This window comes from Anopheles nili, chromosome X (assembly GCF_943737925.1).
Source record: "Anopheles nili chromosome X, idAnoNiliSN_F5_01, whole genome shotgun sequence".
NCBI lineage: Eukaryota > Metazoa > Arthropoda > Insecta > Diptera > Culicidae > Anopheles > Anopheles nili.
In genome coordinates, this window is record NC_071293.1 from 4833765 (window position 1) to 4852626 (window position 18862).

An 18862-nucleotide genomic window follows, 5' to 3' on the forward strand; every position below is an offset into this window, starting at 1 on the left:
GATAACGTAGAGTTGTCTTTATTTCACGAATACATATGGTTGGCGAGTTTCGGTCGAGTTGCCGCTGTACTATACACTAGTGACGATGAGGATGATCTTCTCTACACAGTCGCGGATCGTCTATCCCTCGAGCCTCGGAACGAAAAGCACGATGACCAGCACTATATCTACCGGTGGATGGCGTTTCCCGTTGTTAATGTCTTTCAAATAAACCCCTACCCCTCTCAGGAAACGCCGGGGTGTTCGCACGGGGGAATACTAAAGCTAGATAGGTTTTTCTTTTAAAATGGCGAGTTCATGCCGAGCTTGGTGCCGAAGTCCAACCGCGCTCGGCGTATGTAGCGGTTGTTGATTCTGTGGAAATACACCCATGGCTAGAAATCTTTCATTGCTCCGAGCCATACGTTTGCGTCTACTCACTTGATCTCCTCCCATTTGAAGAACTCACTCGCCAGGAAGGTGATGAACACGGTAACGACGATGATCAGCACGACGGGCCAGACACGTTCCATCTCCTGCCAGAGGTACCCGTCCGTGCAGAGCTGCAGCACAGCTAACCCAAGGTGTACCAGCAGCAGTAGCGCAACCACCGACACCCAGCACAGGTTACTGAGCGGGCTACGCTTGAAGCAGTTGTAGTCTCGATGTACGAACGACGCTGAGATCGTGACAAAATGCAGCACGGTGCCAAGCAGGATGAAGGAACGTGCCAGGTGCAGATCGCCATCGACAGCTCGCTCCGATTGGTCACTGCCCCGATACACGACAGCCCGGGTACCCTCACTTCCGCTCGTACTTCCGGTGGCAAACAGCTCGATCGGATGCGACAGAAACGTACAGTAAGCGATTACGAGCACGAAGATCGCAAGCGCAAACTTGATACCGTAGCACCAGAACACAAACAGCACCAACCGGGAGCTGAGCGTCTTTTGCTTCTTGCCAGTGGCACGCTTCATCAGTGCCGGATCCGGTTCCACTCGTAACAGCGTCAACGCGACGAGTGGCACCACGATGCACATGAGGTAGAGTGCGTGCAGCGGCACGACCATCGGTGGCAGGGAGAGGATCGCCGTGATCGTGTTCATGATCGCCAGTGACGCTCCACAACACGCCCAGTACTGAACGCAGCTCCATAGACCAGCCATGAAGCGGCGTGACAGCTCGATCACGGCTACGATCGAGATCGGATCATCCCGGCACGTGGCAATCGAGCACGAGATGGAGTTAAGGATGCGACTGAGGTAGACGGGTGAGATGGTGGTGCAGCGCTCCGGGACGACCCCAGCTCCGGATCCGCTGCCGGGTCTCGTCCGCAACCTTGCTCGGTTATTGTAGATGTTCGATTCGCTGTAAGCCGGGTATTCCTGACACACCTGCGGGTATAATGGTTCGATTGCGATCGAGCAATCGCCCTGCAGGAAGATCTCCGAGTTGGAGTTCGATGCGGACGATCCGAGGCAGACAACAATCTCGCCATACTGCTGCATGATGTTGAGCATTTCACGTGTCGCCTCCGCCGAACAGTCGGTGAACAGCGACACCAGCAGTGGTACATTGTCCACGTGTTCAAGATGTGGTCGGATGTTCTCGATACCACGTGGCAGCTTCGCCCGATTGGACATGTCAAAATTAATCGGTGCGCTCTGTTCAGTGCTGTCGGTGAGACAACTCAGTGACCGGCAGTGTCCATCGGGAGCCTTTGGTTGATGTTGCTTCTGGCCAAGCTCATCTCCATCACACTCTCCGGCTGACGAGAGATCACTTGGGGCGGGAGAAACCCGTCCAAACATCGATCCCACACCCGGTTCCAGCAGGCTTGTCGAGTCCGGGTTCGAGATGGCACCGGGTGCTGACGAACTGAGCGCTTTCGACGCTTCTAGCATACCGGGTGTTGGCAGTAACGACCCTAGCAACCGGACACGCTCTGGCCCAGTCTCACGAACCTCTCCGACGGTGGCCGTGGGTTCACCCGTTCCATTTCCGGTTGTCTCACCACACGAGGGTGACGTCGAGCGACTGTCCGCGTCACTCAACAACGAGATGTGACAATTCCAACCACTCTCGAGACCCATCTTCTCAGAGAACACTCGCGATCGCAGCTCGTTCTCTTTGCTAAAGTGCACGAACCGGATGCAGGCCCTTTCCAACCGCTCGATTAGCTGCACAATGTCCGTCTGCGCTTGGTACTGCATCGTCACCATGCCAATGAACACCTGGTGGCACTGCATCTGGTAACATCCGTCCACATCAGAGATGTCGTCGTCTCGCCCATCCGTGAACAGCAGTGAATCGGTGGAGATGGAGTGATGTGCGAGTGGGGCCATTCCTCCTAGCCCGAGACCAAGAGTACCTCCTGTCCGTCCACCCCAACCTGCAGGACCTCGGCCACAGTCTACAAACTCTCCACCAGCGCCACCTGGATCACCTCCAACGAGGTCACTATAGTTCTCGCGCCGATACAGATCCCGCCGGTGTTTGCTCTCGGGTGGAAGCTCCAGATAAGCGATACTGCCTCCTTTAGGACCTCCAGACAAAGCTCCACTTATGCCGTGGCGTAGTGGCCGATAAGCGAACGCGGTACAATAGGCCGTCAGAGCGGACCGCTGGTAAAAGTCCTGCGCTCGTTTGCGTTCCTTCTCAGTCAACGGCTGCAGATCCGTGCCATCCCAGTAATCATCGCAACAGTCAAGTACGATGTCAGCCGTACCCTGCGTCAGTAGCTGCAACGAACCGTTGTTGATCTCGCGCATCACCACCGACAGTGAGTGTGGGAACGGTACCTTCACCTTCGTGGCCAGCTGCAGTGACCGAGCGAATCGTATGTCTCTCCGAACCACATCCGGTTGCTGTGGGAAGAAATCGAGCACTTTAAATAGAGAAGTTCCTGGTCCCCAAGCATGGCGTTGTACTTACAAGATGACGATAGCTCGATATTTGACCCTCGAGCTGGAAAATATCGCGTGCTTGAGGCGAAAAGCCGATCTGTTTAGCCAGCTCACATAGGCACCGGCTGCATGAGAAATAAGTTTTCGTTATTACACATAAATCCGCAAAATGGCAAGCGAACGAACCGGCCGGTTAATACGACCATTGGAAGGAACTATCTAAACCCTGCTTGAGCCCATTCTCACGTACTGCCGAACAGACACCATCCCATTTGTTAACCCACACTGTAGTGCACATAAATGTAAGCAGATACAGACAACCTACTCCTTATGGTAGATATCACAACATTTCATTCCAGAATTTTCATTGCCAAAGCTTCCGCAGGCGCATCCTTTTTGAATCGATTCGATCGTATATGTTCCCGTTTAACTCGGGTAAGATTCAGCACCATTATTCAGAATTGACAATTTAAATTCTAAAAAAGCACTCAAACAAACAAACACACACAAAATGAGAAAGATTAACGCAGCCATTACCATACGCCATTCGCTACTGAGAGCTTTAAACAACGTGCGTAATAAAATTGAGACGAAAAAGTAGAATTAAAATGCACTACTTTTTGGATAAGAGAAAAACATAACAAACTCTACAAGTGCAGTAACATGAAAGTTGACACAAACTACAGTGAATGCACTTGCAGCATTAACAAACATTATTAGTGACCAAATGTCAAACAAGAAGAGTAAAATGAGTATATGCAAATGAGAATGCAACCAGAAGTAAAAAGGACAACTAAAAGGTGACACATCCCAAAAAAAGCCACAGTCATGTGAATAGAAAAGTAATAAAATGTGAAAAACTAACTTCGTAATGCAGCGGGGAAATGAGGAGAAAAAGGATTCACTTTCAGATTTGGAAATGAACACCAGCGTACGGGGATGGGTCGGTTTTTACCTACATCATTGTACATAGAACGCCACAGCATGAATAGTTCACTAAAAACGTGCTCAGCACACGCTTAGTAGAGTGCACATTTGACAGCCCAGCATCTAGTAATAGTACAACAATTCTAGCGCGTGTTGCTAAGTACGGATTTGGCAGTCATAAAAGAGAACAGCAAAGAAAGAGAGAAATAGAGAGAACCATGAAAGGCTGCGATTGAGTCGGAAACGAAACAAGGACGTCCAACAAATGGGGATTCAGATTTCACTCAGCCGAAGGATTTACACAACAACGTATGCGTGTACCAACTCCGATAAATAACATATGTTCTGGAATGAATCACAACAACGCTATTTTTTTAACGTCCCAGGGAGACAACTAGGACGTCCAAGGTATGCATTACTCAACACAGGACGAGATCAGAGAGTGGAGAAGAAAAACGGATGAGACGATGATAAAGAACATGAAAGAGAGTGAGAGAAGGAAATAAAATACTCATAATAATGAATAGTGATTAACATCAAAACTAGACTTGGTATGCCTACTACATACCCATGCATAAAGCAATTCAAACTCGACTCAACAATCGCATACCGGTTGGTGACCGGAACCAGATCCTTGTCGAGCATTGCTGCCGCCGTCACGTGGCCACAGAACTTTGCGTAGTGTGCCTGCGTCAACGGGCAGCACGTGTTCACTAGGATTGCGATACCTGCACAAGAACGATCAGTTAGGTATTGCTTGGATGGCCAAGTAAGGCCTAAGGTACGCAGATTTACCTAGCGGTTTGAGCGATTTCATATGGTTCTTGAAGTCGTGATCGTCGAACTCGAGTTTGAACGGGCTGTGCTGATCATGCGTAAGATCCAAAACCTCTGCGATGGCCCCAAGCGGTTCCTTCTGAGAGCTCTGTGAAGATAAAACAAATGAAAAGAAAGAGAGAGAGAGAGAGAGAGAGAGAGAGAGAGAGAGAGAGAGAAAGAAAATAAGGGAGGAGAACAAGAGAAACAGCGATGAGATACATGGCATAAGATACGATACTAGAACAACTATTCAGGGAGCAACTCACTCATCGACCTAACATCGTGAAGTAACATTGAACAGCAATAAAGTGAAAACGCGAACAAGAAGCAAAACGACTATTTAGCAGAAAAGGGCACAATTCAAATGCGCTAGCCACACCAAAAGGGCAGCATGCAAAGCCATCGAAGCAGGCTCCTTGAAGACTGAAAAATCGCAAGTATAAAGTTTCTACTATCCATACACAACAAGTTTAGTTAATTATAGCAGGTCATATATCGCCTGGAGCGTATAGATAAATATGTTTCACAGCCAGCAGCTAATAATAAACCAATGCAAAAGATTGAATAAACCACAAACATGATATCGTAAGTAAATAGAGAAAGTTCTTTAAGCAATCCATTAGGAAGCAGCCTTTAAAAATTACACACAACCATTTGTGTAACAGCAATGTTTAAAAGCTTTCTTTTCGCAACTTACAAATGAACTAAAATATAGAACATTCAGATTATCAATTACAATAAAATATAACACTGAAAACGAGACACTGGAAAACGAGTTACTTGTGGAAACACTGAAGTAACGAAAACATTTAACCACAGCAGTTCCTACTTCAGGTGTGCTAGGCATATTCCACGCATCACCTACACCTAAACGAAAGTACAAACTATATAAGTTTCAAATTCACTTTGAACTACTTGTAGAACTAAACAATTCAGGGCATAGTAAAAACTGAACGATTGAAACGCAGCATGATAGAGATAAAAAAAAGCAAAAGCACTGGAATCTACCGGTGATGGTTTATATGCCTGCATATTCGTTAACGGAAGGAATATTCTGTATAGCAACGTCTAATAGACTAAATGCGTGGAGCGACGATGAATATAATCTTAAAAAGACGAAAGGAGTTAAGGAAATTATACATTAAACATAAAAAACTAACGAAACTATATCAAAAAACGGGGTGCAAAACTGGCGCCAAAAAAACGTAGGAAATGAAAGAATAAATATATGTATATAGTGATAGAAAAACGATACTATATATACATATAAAAAGAAACAATAAATCATTAATCACCAGCTCGATGATATGTGAGAGTGGGTGGTAATGTTCCTGGCAGCACTGTAAAATAATCGGTTTGGGTAGTTTGAATTGAGTTGAGCACATGAATTTCGCTTCGGTGCTGATGTTGGGATGGAGTTTTTGGTCGAGGCAGTTTGGGCACAAAAGGAACGTAGCTGGTGTACGTGGTTGGTGGAAATTATAAGTGATTTTTCACGAAAGGACACATTTCTGAGGTCCTTTGGAAGGTGAAGAAACAAAACAGAAGGGAAAACAGCGCTACGCCCGTCACAGTGGGCAGCCGAATGCTTGCTTTAGAACGCAAAACAACATAAATGCTCCAATTAGTACCAATTGCGGCTGCTACTCCAGTGTCGCATGGCCGTATGAGGTGGAGTGAGATAATGAGAGAGAGAGATTGCGACAGGGGAAAGATGGAGGCAAAGACACGGAGAGCCCTACAGAAGTAATGAGGCAGGAGTGAGTACCGGAAGGTGCGTGCAAGTGTCCTACCTGCGAGTTGAGACTGCTCTGTTCCGACTGGTCGGTGTTGTGATCGCCTTCACGGGCGTTTCGCAGAAAGAACACCTTCTCAGCGGTTGGGTTTGGCCACGACAAGATACCCTTCTTGTCGACGCAGCAAAGAGCCTACGAAGGATAACGTCAATCGGTTAATTTAAAGCACGTTGGGACAATTCAAGCGGAAAGGGTGTCTTACCGTGATGGTGCCAAGAACCTGCACGACACTGGCACTGCGGCCAAGCAGTTCCGAGCGGCCTTTAAGCAACTGCCACCAGTAGAAGAACACTGTCCTGCGTGGCAGTTTGACGTGGTCGAGATCGCAGGTCGGTGTATCTAAATCCTCGGCGAAGGATTTTTGGGCCTGAGCGCGCATCACGGCCTGTGGGATCGAGAGCAGCGTTTCGAGTCGAGCCACTCCCCACAAGTTAATCGACACCCAGAGAATGGGAAAGAGCAGTGGCAACAATGGTAAAACAGCGGCAGTCGGATTGAGCAGAAACACATTCATCCAATCCGTCGGTAACTTGCCCTGAAGATACAGCCCGACATTCCGCAGGATGCCGATAGAAACGGTGACAAAAAGGATGACCCCGAAGCCCCACCGTTGCAGGCAACGCGATACCAGCAGTTCCCGCTGCTGGTTGATGATCGTCTTCGGGCGACTGAGGAAGCAATCGAGGGACTTGCGCAGGATATCTAGATAAGGCGTCGCTTCGACCACACATACGAGATCTGGAAGCGGTGTTCGAGCGATCGGTTTAATCGGTGGTTCCGTCGGTTGCTGAAGGCCGTAAGTTTCACCGCATTTAAAGCGTCGTCCTCGGCCACCGAACTCACTACAGGCACCGGGTGAAACCTGACCCGGTCGCATCACGATGTGGTCACCTCGCACCAGCAGTGCCCACGGGAGATTGACGATCCGGCCATCTCGATACGTCCATTGAAGCGTTACGCAGGGAGACAGCGGGCTGCATAGATGCGGATAGTTATCGATCGTCCAATCGCCACACAGCTCTATCCCGAGCTGGATTTCGCCCAGCACCGTGCGCAGTTTCCGGTAGATCTCCGTCTTCCGGAGATTGTTTTCACGCACCACCACGGCCACGGTTAGCAGGAGTAGCGCGAAAAGCAACCCTGCCGAACAGTAGTACCCGGTGACAGTTAACGAGAACACGCACACGAGCGAGGCCAATGTCGGGAACCATCCAAGTGGGCTGGTCGTGGTTCCAACCAACGTCGAGCGGATTTTCTCCAAGCCGGATTGGCGCCGGAAACGCTGTTCGTATCCACTCAGCATTTGCTCGATATCGTCGTGCAGGCGTTGGAGTGCTACAGCTGTGGCCAAACCGCCACGGTTCTCTTGCTCCGGTGGCACACCAGCCCGCTGGTGAGTGTCCTTCGATGCGACGGTCATCCTGCTCCGGAAGTTAAGGATCACGACACACCGGCATCGAACGGGGATCCTTCGCAGGAACGGACCGGTGCCGGTGGTGGCCCGATTTATGCTTGCGCGCCTTCGATGAACGGCAGTTTTTGCTGTGTTTGTGGCTGGAAGGTTGATTGTGGGCTTGAGTTCCACCGAAAAAAGGCTACATCTTCACACAGCACTCCTACACGTCGGTCACGTTGTTTGATTGGGAGGATGCTGCGTTCTGTTCGCGGGTCTAGCGAGGAAATGTCTACAATAGTCACCGCACCGGATCTATAGCCTTGAAAATTAGTATAAATAAATACAATATTATCATGGATCATATCGAAGAATATCTCTCGCAGTAGGCAAACAAATCAGCATAAAAAATACGATTCGAAATATATTTCACCAAAAATAGAAGGCAGAATTATGTAAAAGCATTTAAAAACCTGTTGAAGAATGTTTTCACAGCTATATGACCAAGTCGTTATCTCTTGTTGAGGTATGCGAAAAATCACGAAGGCTGATAAACGATTATGCTTACTCTTGCAGCTTGTAGATTATATCAGAAGAAACTTCAAAGTAGCACATGTACAACGCTAAAACGCCATAATTCGGCAAAATTAACAAAGTGATTTTAACTAGGTACAAATAAAATTTAAACCATCAAACTATCTTCCTTTCGCTAACTAAAATCTACTGTAGAATAACGATATCAAACACGGACACTTTGATTACAGAAAACATGCGCTTTCAGGCAGTTGTGTCATTCATATTGATTCTTTTTTTTTCATGAAACAATGCTTATGAACGCAAGTCAGCAGAACAAACAATGTTAATTATGTTTCCTGTTAATAATTTATAAACTATTCACAACATTACCACCCAAAACAATCCAACCCAAAACAAACGCGCGCATATACGTACTGCATTTGACACCCAAACAGATGTTAAACGTCAAATCGATTTTAACTCCCATATAGTCCCTTCAGGAACAGCAAAAGAGTATGATTTGTAAAGCGACAATTTACAACGATTATCATCTTTATAAAAAGGTTAGGTTGCTAAAAAATAAGCATTGTATTTTTTAAATAAAACTTATGACAAAAAGACTCTGAAAAAGTTAAAAGAACTAGTTTTCATACATAGTTCCGCAAAGTCCCTGAAGGGTATGAGATTCTTTCAAGTGTGCGATCATGTTAAGTCCAGCTGTCAAAATTGGCACATATCTTCAAATTTTGTACCCGTGCAACGGCTAGCCGCCATTTCCGATCACAGTTGCTTTTGGTTAATGCTGCGCCGGTTTTCCATCGTTTTCGTCACTTTTTATTACCCGTTACCGGTTGTTGAACAAATTTGCAAGCATTTCATACTCAGAAGACTATCTGGACAGTTTATTGGAAAAGATAGCATCGTTGTGTAACGAATCTAAGCGTAGTTAAGATCGTTTTTGTGAACTAAAACAACACCACCGTGTTGCTTGTGTACTCAAAGTGAGAAACGACGCCGTGAAGTCTCTGTCGTCAAAATGTCCAGCAGCGAAAGCGTGAAGGTGGCCGTACGGATTCGACCGATGTCCAAAACGGAACGTGACCGAGGATGCCAGAGTGTGGTCGAACAGCCCGTACCAAATCAACCCCAAATCGTAATTTGCAGTGGCAGCTCGACAGCCGACATGTTTTCGTTCAACAACGTTTTCCCGCCCAGCACGACCCAGGCCCACCTGTATAAGAAATCGGTGTCCGAACTGCTCGACAAGCTGTTCGAAGGATACAACGTGACCATTCTGGCGTACGGTCAAACGAGCTCCGGCAAAACGTACACCATGGGAACGGATTTCACCGGCGAGTTGAGCGAGACAATGGGTGTCATCCCGCGCGCTATTAAGGACATTTTCCGCACCATCGCGAATGGCGCGTCGGATGCGAACTCGGCAAGCGACATAACCGCAACCTGCTCCTTCATCGAGCTGTACCAGGACAACGTGTTCGATCTGCTGGCGGAGAAATGTGGAAGCGAGCGGCAGGCGCTGGATATTCGCGAAACCGTAACCGGAAATATTATCCTGCAGGGGTTAACAGAGATGCCGATCGCTACGGCCGAGGACACGTTCGATTGTCTGGTGCGTGGCTCTACCGGTCGGATCGTGCGTGCCACGGCCATGAATAACGTGTCCAGCCGGAGCCATGCCATATTTACTATTAACATCCTGCGGTCGGTTCAGGGTGAGCCGAATTCGACGATACGGTCCAAGTTCCATTTGGTCGATCTCGCTGGTTCGGAGCGCTCGAAAAAGACAGGCACCACCGGGGACCGCTTCAAGGAGGGTGTCGAAATTAACAAATGCCTTTTAGCACTCGGGAACGTAATCACAGCACTCGGGAATGCGTCCGGAACTTCTGCCAACAAGGTGCACGTGCCCTACCGGAGTTCGAAGCTGACTCGATTGCTGCAGGACTCGTTGGGCGGGAACTCTTACACGCTCATGATCGCTTGCGTTTCGCCGTCGGCCTATAACCTATCGGAGACGCACAGCACGCTTCGGTACGCATACCGCGTGTGCAAGATCCGGAACAAACCCATCATCAACCTTGACCCGCAGCAGGCGCTTGTGAAGCAACTACAGGAAACCATCCAGGATCTGCGGCTCGAGATATTGTCTCTGAAAAGCGGCCATGGTAGCAGTGAGACGGAGGATGGCTTCCGGGTGCCAGCACCACCGGCACGATCGCCGGCCCGCGGGTTAACCGATATCAATTTGCGTCCTCAACGAAACACGAGCGATGCGGATAAGTTGACGATTCTTCGGCTGCAGGACGCCAACCGGCTGTTGCAATCGCAGCTGCAGTCAACTCTGCATGATCTTGCGACGAATGAAATGCGGGCTACTACGGCGGAGAAGCTGCTAGATGACATCGAGCAGACACTGGCCCAATGGGCCCCGAATCAACCGAAGGCGACTTGTCAGGAGGAAAAGATGGACGAGGACTCCGAACCGCAGGATGAGCGTAAGGCTCCAAACATTCGAGAGGAAATGCTTTGCTTACTGACCGCGTACAAAGAGGAGTTGGCCGCCCTGGGTATGGTGCCCGGAATGGGTGGTTCAGGCACGAGCAGCTCATCGACCCGTTCGTCCTTGCAGTCGGAAGAAATCGAGAAAAAGTCGGAAAGCCACACGCAGCTACAGATGCGCATCCACAACGAGCTGAGTCAACTGAACCGTGAGCTCGCCCTGAAGGAAGAATTACACCGGAAATGCATGGGCAACAGTGCAGCTGTCCTTTCCATCACAACCGATCGGGAGCGTGATCTCTCCGAAAAGCTGCACGAGTACGAGAGCATGATCCACGGGCTCGAGCAGCAGCTGGTTGAGCTGAACTCACTGCTCGAAAACACGAAGTCAAGCGAGAAACGCTCGAAATTGTCGGAAGAGCGTCGACGTAAGGTCGTCCAGCTCGAGAGCGAGCTGACAGAGCTGCGCCAGAAGAGCCTGCGGCAGGCGAAACTGCTTAAGCTGAAAGAACGGGACTCGCAACGGATCGAGGGGTTAAGTGCCGAAATCCAGACGATGAAGGCAACCCGCGTGAAGCTGCTGAAGACGATGCGTACGGAAAGCGAAAACTTCCGCCAGTGGCGCCTCAACCGGGAGAAGGAGATCTGCCAGCTGAAGGCGAAAGATCGCAAGCGTGAGTACCAGATGCAGAAGCTTGAGTCGACGTACTCGCAGCAGAAACGCATCATGCAGCGGAAGATGGACGAAACGATCATGGTAAATAGGCGATTAAAGGCGACACTCGATCGTCGCCAACGGCAGATTAGTACTTCCGCTTCAGATCGATCATTACTGCGTGGTACTCAAGCCAGCCAATGGATCGACCATGAGCTAGAGCTGGTATATAACACTTCCGAAGCGAATATTACCCTAAACATGTTGTTGAAACAACGATCCCAGCAGGCAACTAAGCTGACCGAGCTGCAGGCTCAGCTGGCTGAATGTACTGATGGTACTCCTGAGGCAGGTGAACTGGAAGAAGAGATCCATCAGATCGAATCAGATCTTGCTTACCGTAACGCACAGATTGCCGATCTGCAGCAGAAGATCCACACCATGGACACCGACAACCAGCTGTTGGCGTTAAGCGAGGGTTTGGCCAAGCTCCCGGAAGCACGAGAAGCCTTCCGGCGGCTTCTAGAACGGGCGACCCAAACCCACACGAAGCTGGTCGAGGCGCGTTTCCGTTTGGTGGAACAGCAGGCAACAAACGAGTGCCAGGAGGAGACACTGGCGCAGGTTCGCGCTGAGTACGAGCTTGCGGAACATCGGTACAAGGAGCAGGTGACCCAGCTCGAGCAAACGTACGAAGACAAGCTGGCACTGTTGCTGATGGAACGGGCTGGTACATCTCAGGAAGGCGGCAATGGTGATGCTCGCCCTGACACCGTTCACGAGGAAGCTATCCGGCAGATCGAAAAGCTACGCCACGATATCGGACAGTACGAAGCCAACTACGGCAGGGCACTGAAGCGGCTTAATGAGGTCACGGAACAACCGGTCCACCGCCAACGAAAGGTTCCGCGCCGGTTGATAGAGGAAAGCAACACAGAGGAGCAACCGGAAGACGAATGGCTGTCGGATGCGGAAGAATTTGATGAGGTGATGGAACTCCAGCGTGATCCTGACTTCCGTGCGACGCCACTCCATAAGCGGAAGAAGGTAGATGCAGCTTTTGAAGGAGTTGAAGGAGGGCAAGGTCCTTTTGTTATCGTTATCCTTTTTCACCTTTTTTATTTAAACAATCACAGAGTATGAGCATCCGCGAGATGACCCTTACCAACTCCACGCTGCAGAATGTCACAAACGCTAGTGTTGTGAGTGGGAGAACCTCGACCTACGGTAACACCTCCAACGGTAATGCAAGCTGCAGTTGCAGTGGCAACTGCAAAACGAAGCGATGTGGCTGCCAGAAGCATGGCGAGATGTGTAAACCGTCCTGTAAGTGCGCCGTTGGGTGCCTTAATAGATCTCAAAATAATCTACCAGCTGTCGGCGAAACGGAACAAGCGGAAACGGAAGAAATGCCAGATTCCACGACATCTCTAGAGACCCCACAAGAGGTTAACAAGGAAAACGCGAGGCGCTAGTAAGTCACCGGGATGCTTTGGTGTCTTTTTTGTGCATTATTTAAATCGTTTTCTTCATTTCTCTCTTCGTCCCTAAACAGCGATGATGAGATGGACATTTTGACCTACTGCGCGAAGTACAGGAAGCGCAAGCCACTGCTGGATATCTAAACCGTTTCGTTTTTAAACGTTGTTTCCCTATGCTCTGGTAGCACGCTTCACTAAACATATGAAGGACTTTTTTACATTTAGCATTTCAACGTTAATCATTAGTTTTACACAAGATTTGGCTGTTGCCGTTGACGTAAACTGACTTAAATTAATTCATTTCAATTTTTTCATTATATTATACGTTAGATTATCGGCAGTAATGATATACATCGATCGATGATATGATGCCCATTGAACAGGAGTATTGCAAATCTTTTTTTTTTTGTTAAATAATGTAACCTTGACGATACTATGTAATCTTGACTTTTTTCCAGAATATTGTATATTAATTGTTATTATTTGACCTGTCGATTATAGTCCGCAGTGAAATACAATAACTATTAAATATCTTAAAGGTTAACGATATTTGTTGTGAAAATCGCTTTCATTTGCTTCTGTTGTACTTACATATGTCATCTCATAATGTTTCGTTTCAATTCACGTTTCCGTAGCTTTGTTTAGATAGTTCAATTACGTATCGCATAAAGCCGTCGTTTTCAGTCCTTTAAAAGGATCGTCTTTCGTCCTCCGCTTTTCAGCGAAAAGCTTCGACACATTCATTTTCGTAATGAGACATTCAATCCTCCAATCAAACCCGATTCAAACAATACATCAATCAATCGCAAGGAGAATGCTCTTGAATATCAACCCAATCAACATCGACACAATGTAATTTCACCTCCCCCCCTTCGTCCGAAGGACGACCGTAAAAGGGCACACGGGATGTGAGAGAATTCCTTCCCAAAACCGGAGCTAGACGATCCCTCCCAGGGGCAACAACCACGAGACACGATCCAGAGGAATGTCCATTGATACCCTTCCACGATGGATCTGCTAATTAGATGCTTCCCTTTTTTAGCCGCCAGCGTGGCACCGTTTCATCATCCGTTGGAATGCATTCAGGTGATAGTTCGTCATGCACGCGGATGACTCATTCCTGCACATTCCACCAACCAACTAGACGTCGCGATCCTCATCCCTCTGCAGGTGAGGCGTGTGCTCGAGGTCCCACCAGTCGCCGATCGTCGATGAAATGGTTTGCAGTTTGGCTTTGCAGCTTGACATTCGGCTGTGGTGTTACATCACACACGTGCCTGTGCCTCTCGAACACGCGACACAAATTTAAAATCACTTTCCTTTTGCTGTAGTGAGTAAGTTGCGACACACGGTTTTTTTTTAAAAGCCAACCCACCACGAATGCGACTGGGTTAAAGCATCCTAAGCCCTTCCGGACCGCGACGCACGAGTAGTGCCGGGAAAAAAAGGGCTCCAAGAAGGCGCATGCATTAGCATACAATAAGGGCCGTTCTCTTGCAGGCGTCGCACGGTGTGTTCTAAACACGTTGACCGAGCCGTTGGAATGTTTGGCGTGTGTGGGAAGCAAAGGAGGCGAACACGGGGAAAAGCATGCCACTCGATGGTGGCACACGTTATGCGCTGTGGCGCCAGGTTAAATGGCCGCCAGGTACGTCATTGGGGTGTGCGGGGGAGGGTGAGATGACTCATCCGTCACGTTTCCGGTGGCTATTTGGCGGCTAATGTGTGTTAAGCATGAACGAGAAAATTTGATGGAAAACTAAGCTCTAAATCTGGGTGCCAAGATCAACGTAGGTCATGAAAAGGTATGTAATTTATGATGATTTTTTAAGATTAATTCTATCCATATCCATAGTAGTTTAAGGCATTGTAGAATATCCGATTCATTCGGTGTTATGATCGTTTTTTTGTAATATAAGTTGTTTAAAATGAAAGGGATACTTATTGAGTTAGTTCATTAGTTAATTTAGACGTTCCTTAGTTTGTTAGAAAACGTTTAAATACCGTGTTTAAATGCCTCATTATCCAGCTTCTCGCATCAACCGTTAAGCCACCTTCGCAAGGTCGTTACCTCCCACCCATTCGACCAAAAGCTACATGTAAACAAAATGTGTAGCAAAATATAAGCGCATCAACAAAAAACAAACAAATCCCCCCATGTGACAGACGACGGAACGCCGCGAATGCGTTGATGGCTAGAATTTATCTAGCCCTAGGCTCAGGTGTGCGTGTGTGTGCGTCGGTCGCGGTCACGTCGCAGCCACCTGTGTGCATCACCCCAGCCACCGTGTGTATGCGTAATCGCTCGCACACACACGCAACAACACCACAGAACAGGTTGCAGGGCAGCAACACCGGCGCGTGAGTGAGACCAAACCAAAAACCGTGCACTTTTGCTTCGCGATCGCGGGCTAGAACGAGCGCGCTTGCGTGTGTGTGTGGGCGGGGGAGGGGGGTTGGAGGGAGGTTTATCAAAGCCTTCTGCGCGCCTTCACCGGTCTGCTGCTTGGCACGCATTCAACGCCTCAGTCGATTGCTGGCAACGCGTGTGATCGGTTCGAATTGTGAGTGCGATTGAGAGAACAAAAGGTGTGTGTGCGTGTGTGGGTGTGTGGGTGTGAAAAAAATCTCCTTTAATCCCTATCCCGCAGGATCGCGTGCGTGCGTGGGTGGTTTTCTCTCTCTTTCTCTCCTTCCGCTCGAAGGCCTCGCCGGAAGGACGAATCGCCGTTTGTCCTTTTCGTGATCGCGTTTTTGGTTTGTTTTTGTTTTTCCTTCGGGTGCATTCCTTCGCGCCTTTCAGCACACAACCGAATGGACCCCACCATCCTTGGAAACCGTGGAATTCAATTTACCCGACCCTTCGAATAGGGGGTGTTCGTGTTTTCCCACAGTGTTTGCGATGAGATTAAAAAATAACAACCACCAATCAAACTTATTCATCCCTCAACCCGTGCGCCGAGACCGTTGGTGGAAAATTTACGAAAAGTGTGCGTGTGCGTGTGCGTGTGTGTGTCTTCTCACACCTCTCCTCTCATCACTCCTCCACTTCCGGAGCGGTTTTCAATGCCAAAAAAAAAAAACAATCGTGAAAGGGCTCCTCTATGACCTCCCAAAGGGGGGTTGAAAAAAACCTCACTCCAAGGAGGAAGGACTACCTTTGTGGACCATCAACCTCCGTGTGTGTGTGCCTGCGTGTGTGTGTTATTTCCCCCTGTGCGAATTTGAAACCCCTGAACACATCCGGCGCCATCGGGGGTTGAAGCAGACATGAAGCAAGGAAGAAAAGGAACGTGCCTGAAACGAAGGACGTTCGATCGAACAAGAAGCAAAAGAAAAAAAACCTCCCAAGAGTGGTGGTGGATTCGCGGTTGGAAGGTCAAGCGAAGGGAGGCCGTCGATTGCCAACGGGGGAAGATGCATTTGCCCTACTCAAAAACGTGCTGCTAATTGCAATATTCAACACAGCACACGCACCTGGGAAATATTTCTCTCTCTCTCTCTCTCTCTCACATTCTCATTCTCCCACGCTGTTAACAAAAAAAATTTGATCAAATCTCCACAGCCAATTCCACCCCTGTCTGAGCGAGATTTGCTAACCGAAAGAGAGAGAGAAAAAAAGCACACCTCACAAAAAGTTCAGTAAATTGGCATAACAGCTGCAGATTGCACTTCTGGTGCAGTTGAACGTCTCCTCCACTCCTCTCAACCCTCCAGTGTGGTCCTTTACCCCAATGCCCCAACGTGGGGTTGATGTGGACTCGTCAACCAACCCCACATTAGTCACATTGTCGTGTTGCCAGTTGAATTCGTGCGCTCAGCACACTTTCCTCAGGTCTTATGAGGGTACAGGGGGGAGTTGAGGGATGACTGAATGCTTGTTATTGTTGCCCTACTCCAACCCCTTCCGGCGGCGAGAAAGGGATTAAGGGTGGAAGGACGACAATTGGATAATGGGACGAGACCCAATTATGAGTGGCTGAAGCGCTTTTCCGCTTTTGCGCTCGCTGATTGCGCCGTGTTGTGCATAATAAACCTCATCCGCCGCCTGCGGGAGGGGTGGGCTGTATGCTGGGGGTGGGAGGGTGGGGGGTGGGCGCAATGCCACTTCCGAATTCACCCGCCGTGTGCCCGTGAAGGCGGATAAAGTTAATAGTTAAGGGGATTCATCAACCATAAACAGATATCATTTAGGAAGGGGGATCATGAAGGAAGGGGGGGAGGGGGTGATTTATGTGCTGGAAGAGGGGAAGGGGGGACCTCCGTAGGGTTGCGTGAGTCATCGATAGGATGAATGTCCAGATTACGGCGTAGAAGAAAAAAAACCCCTATTGGAGTTAAAAACACTGATCAGGTTACCTGACAGAGGAGCTCAGGAAGAGGATCTTCTGCTCCCTGAAGGATGCGGGAAGTAACCTCAAAAAAGATCTAAAGAAGTCGAACAGCTTCTGGGGCCTCCTGGGTCCTGGTTATCCACCGACCAACCATTCGCTCGGAGGTTCCAAAATGGCGCTAGAGCACACTTTTTGCTCGTTCGTTCATCCAAAAAGCCCCATAAATCGCAAGCTCATATATCAACGCCTCCGCTATCAGAGCCCCGGAATGTGAACTGGTGCGAGCGTTAAGCGTAAGGGCAAACAGAGACCAACGTCCATGAAGGCGGCAAACGCACCGTCACCGTCAATTAGAGCTCTCGTAGAGGGCAAATCCGGACTTACTTGGGGACCTGTTAATTTCGTCCGTCAGTGCCGCCATCGCTTGGAAACTGGAACACACGGGATGGAAGGAAGGAAACACACACATACATGATGGTCACAACACACCGAAAACAGGCTCTAACAATGGGTTGGTTTGTGAAGCTGCCGGAAGGTTGTTTTTAATTCACAAACCATCGTCACCTCGTGTGGAGGAGGTGTTTTTTGTTGGTTAACTACTGAATGTCCCCCTTGTCAGAAGGTGTTTTTAGGTACACCTCCTAATGAATTACGACACGTCCGGAGGGGGTGTCTGAGCATCAACACCTCCACCGCGTCATCTGAAACAGGTACTGTGGAGGTACAGACTTGTCTGCTTGATTAAGACGTCAAACTTCTAGGTAATCATGTAATCGGTGGGGATTTTTTTAAAGTCCCACACCCTGACCGGGGATAATCCAGGGTGTGACACACGGGAACGCCCAACACCGGACTTGGGTTCAATATCAATCAGATCTGCTAAATAACTGTCCTTCGGAAAACACCCCAACCGCACGCGTGTTGAATTTTGATCTATTTCTAGAGACAAGCTTCTTGCTGGAGGTAGTTCTACAGCTTCAAGTTCGCTGTTCTGTCTTTTTTTATACCTACAACAACCTAATCCTAAGTCCTCTCTGTATGATAACCAAAAAACCGGTCCAAAAAACAGGTCTATGGAAGCATTCGCAGACAAACGCGCTTTCGCCATTGTTTGGGGATTATAAAACATAACAAAAATTTGCATTGAAAGCTAATTTTGCTTCAAGAGTTTCATAATGCCTCTCAGCAGTTTCGATTGCATGGCAACCACTGAAGGTGAGCGATTTATGTGGTATTATTGAACACCCCAGAGCGCTAGGGTTTTTCTATCCATTGTTTTATTGGGTGTAAAGCTTCATTTGCTAGCTACTTCTATTCCGGTCACGTGTCCAAACGGTCAGAAGCACGCTTTTGTAGCTCACAACGTTCCGCACGCTGCCGCTGGGCTTCTCTCGCATGAGTGAAGGCTTTCTAGGGGTAGGTTAGAAAATTGTGGAATGCCAAGAAATTGCGGAAACCACGCAATCGACCAAACCCGACACCCGTCCCTAAGGGCTCAGTAATGACGACGACGGGCAGCAGACGTCGCGATCGATC

The 18862-nt window shown here is 48.6% G+C and overlaps 2 protein-coding genes across 2 annotated transcripts; one reads left to right on the forward strand and one right to left on the reverse strand.

Annotated features, from left to right (window-relative positions):
* Positions 1–37: 37 nt before the first annotated feature.
* LOC128728499 (transmembrane protein 94) lies at positions 38–7847 on the reverse strand. Its single transcript, XM_053822125.1, has 8 exons — positions 6630–7847; positions 6425–6559; positions 5927–5971; positions 4608–4737; positions 4381–4540; positions 2914–3010; positions 421–2846; positions 38–354 (listed from the first exon to the last, which is right to left on the reverse strand). Exons 1-8 carry the CDS (start codon positions 7845–7847, stop codon positions 282–284), a joined length of 4284 nt encoding a protein of 1427 aa, XP_053678100.1. The 3' UTR covers positions 38–281.
* A 1525-nt stretch (positions 7848–9372) lies between these two features.
* Positions 9373–13136, forward strand: LOC128728500 (chromosome-associated kinesin KIF4A). Its single transcript, XM_053822126.1, has 3 exons — positions 9373–12579; positions 12693–12985; positions 13067–13136. Exons 1-3 carry the CDS (start codon positions 9373–9375, stop codon positions 13134–13136), a joined length of 3570 nt encoding a protein of 1189 aa, XP_053678101.1.
* Positions 13137–18862: the final 5726 nt, after the last annotated feature.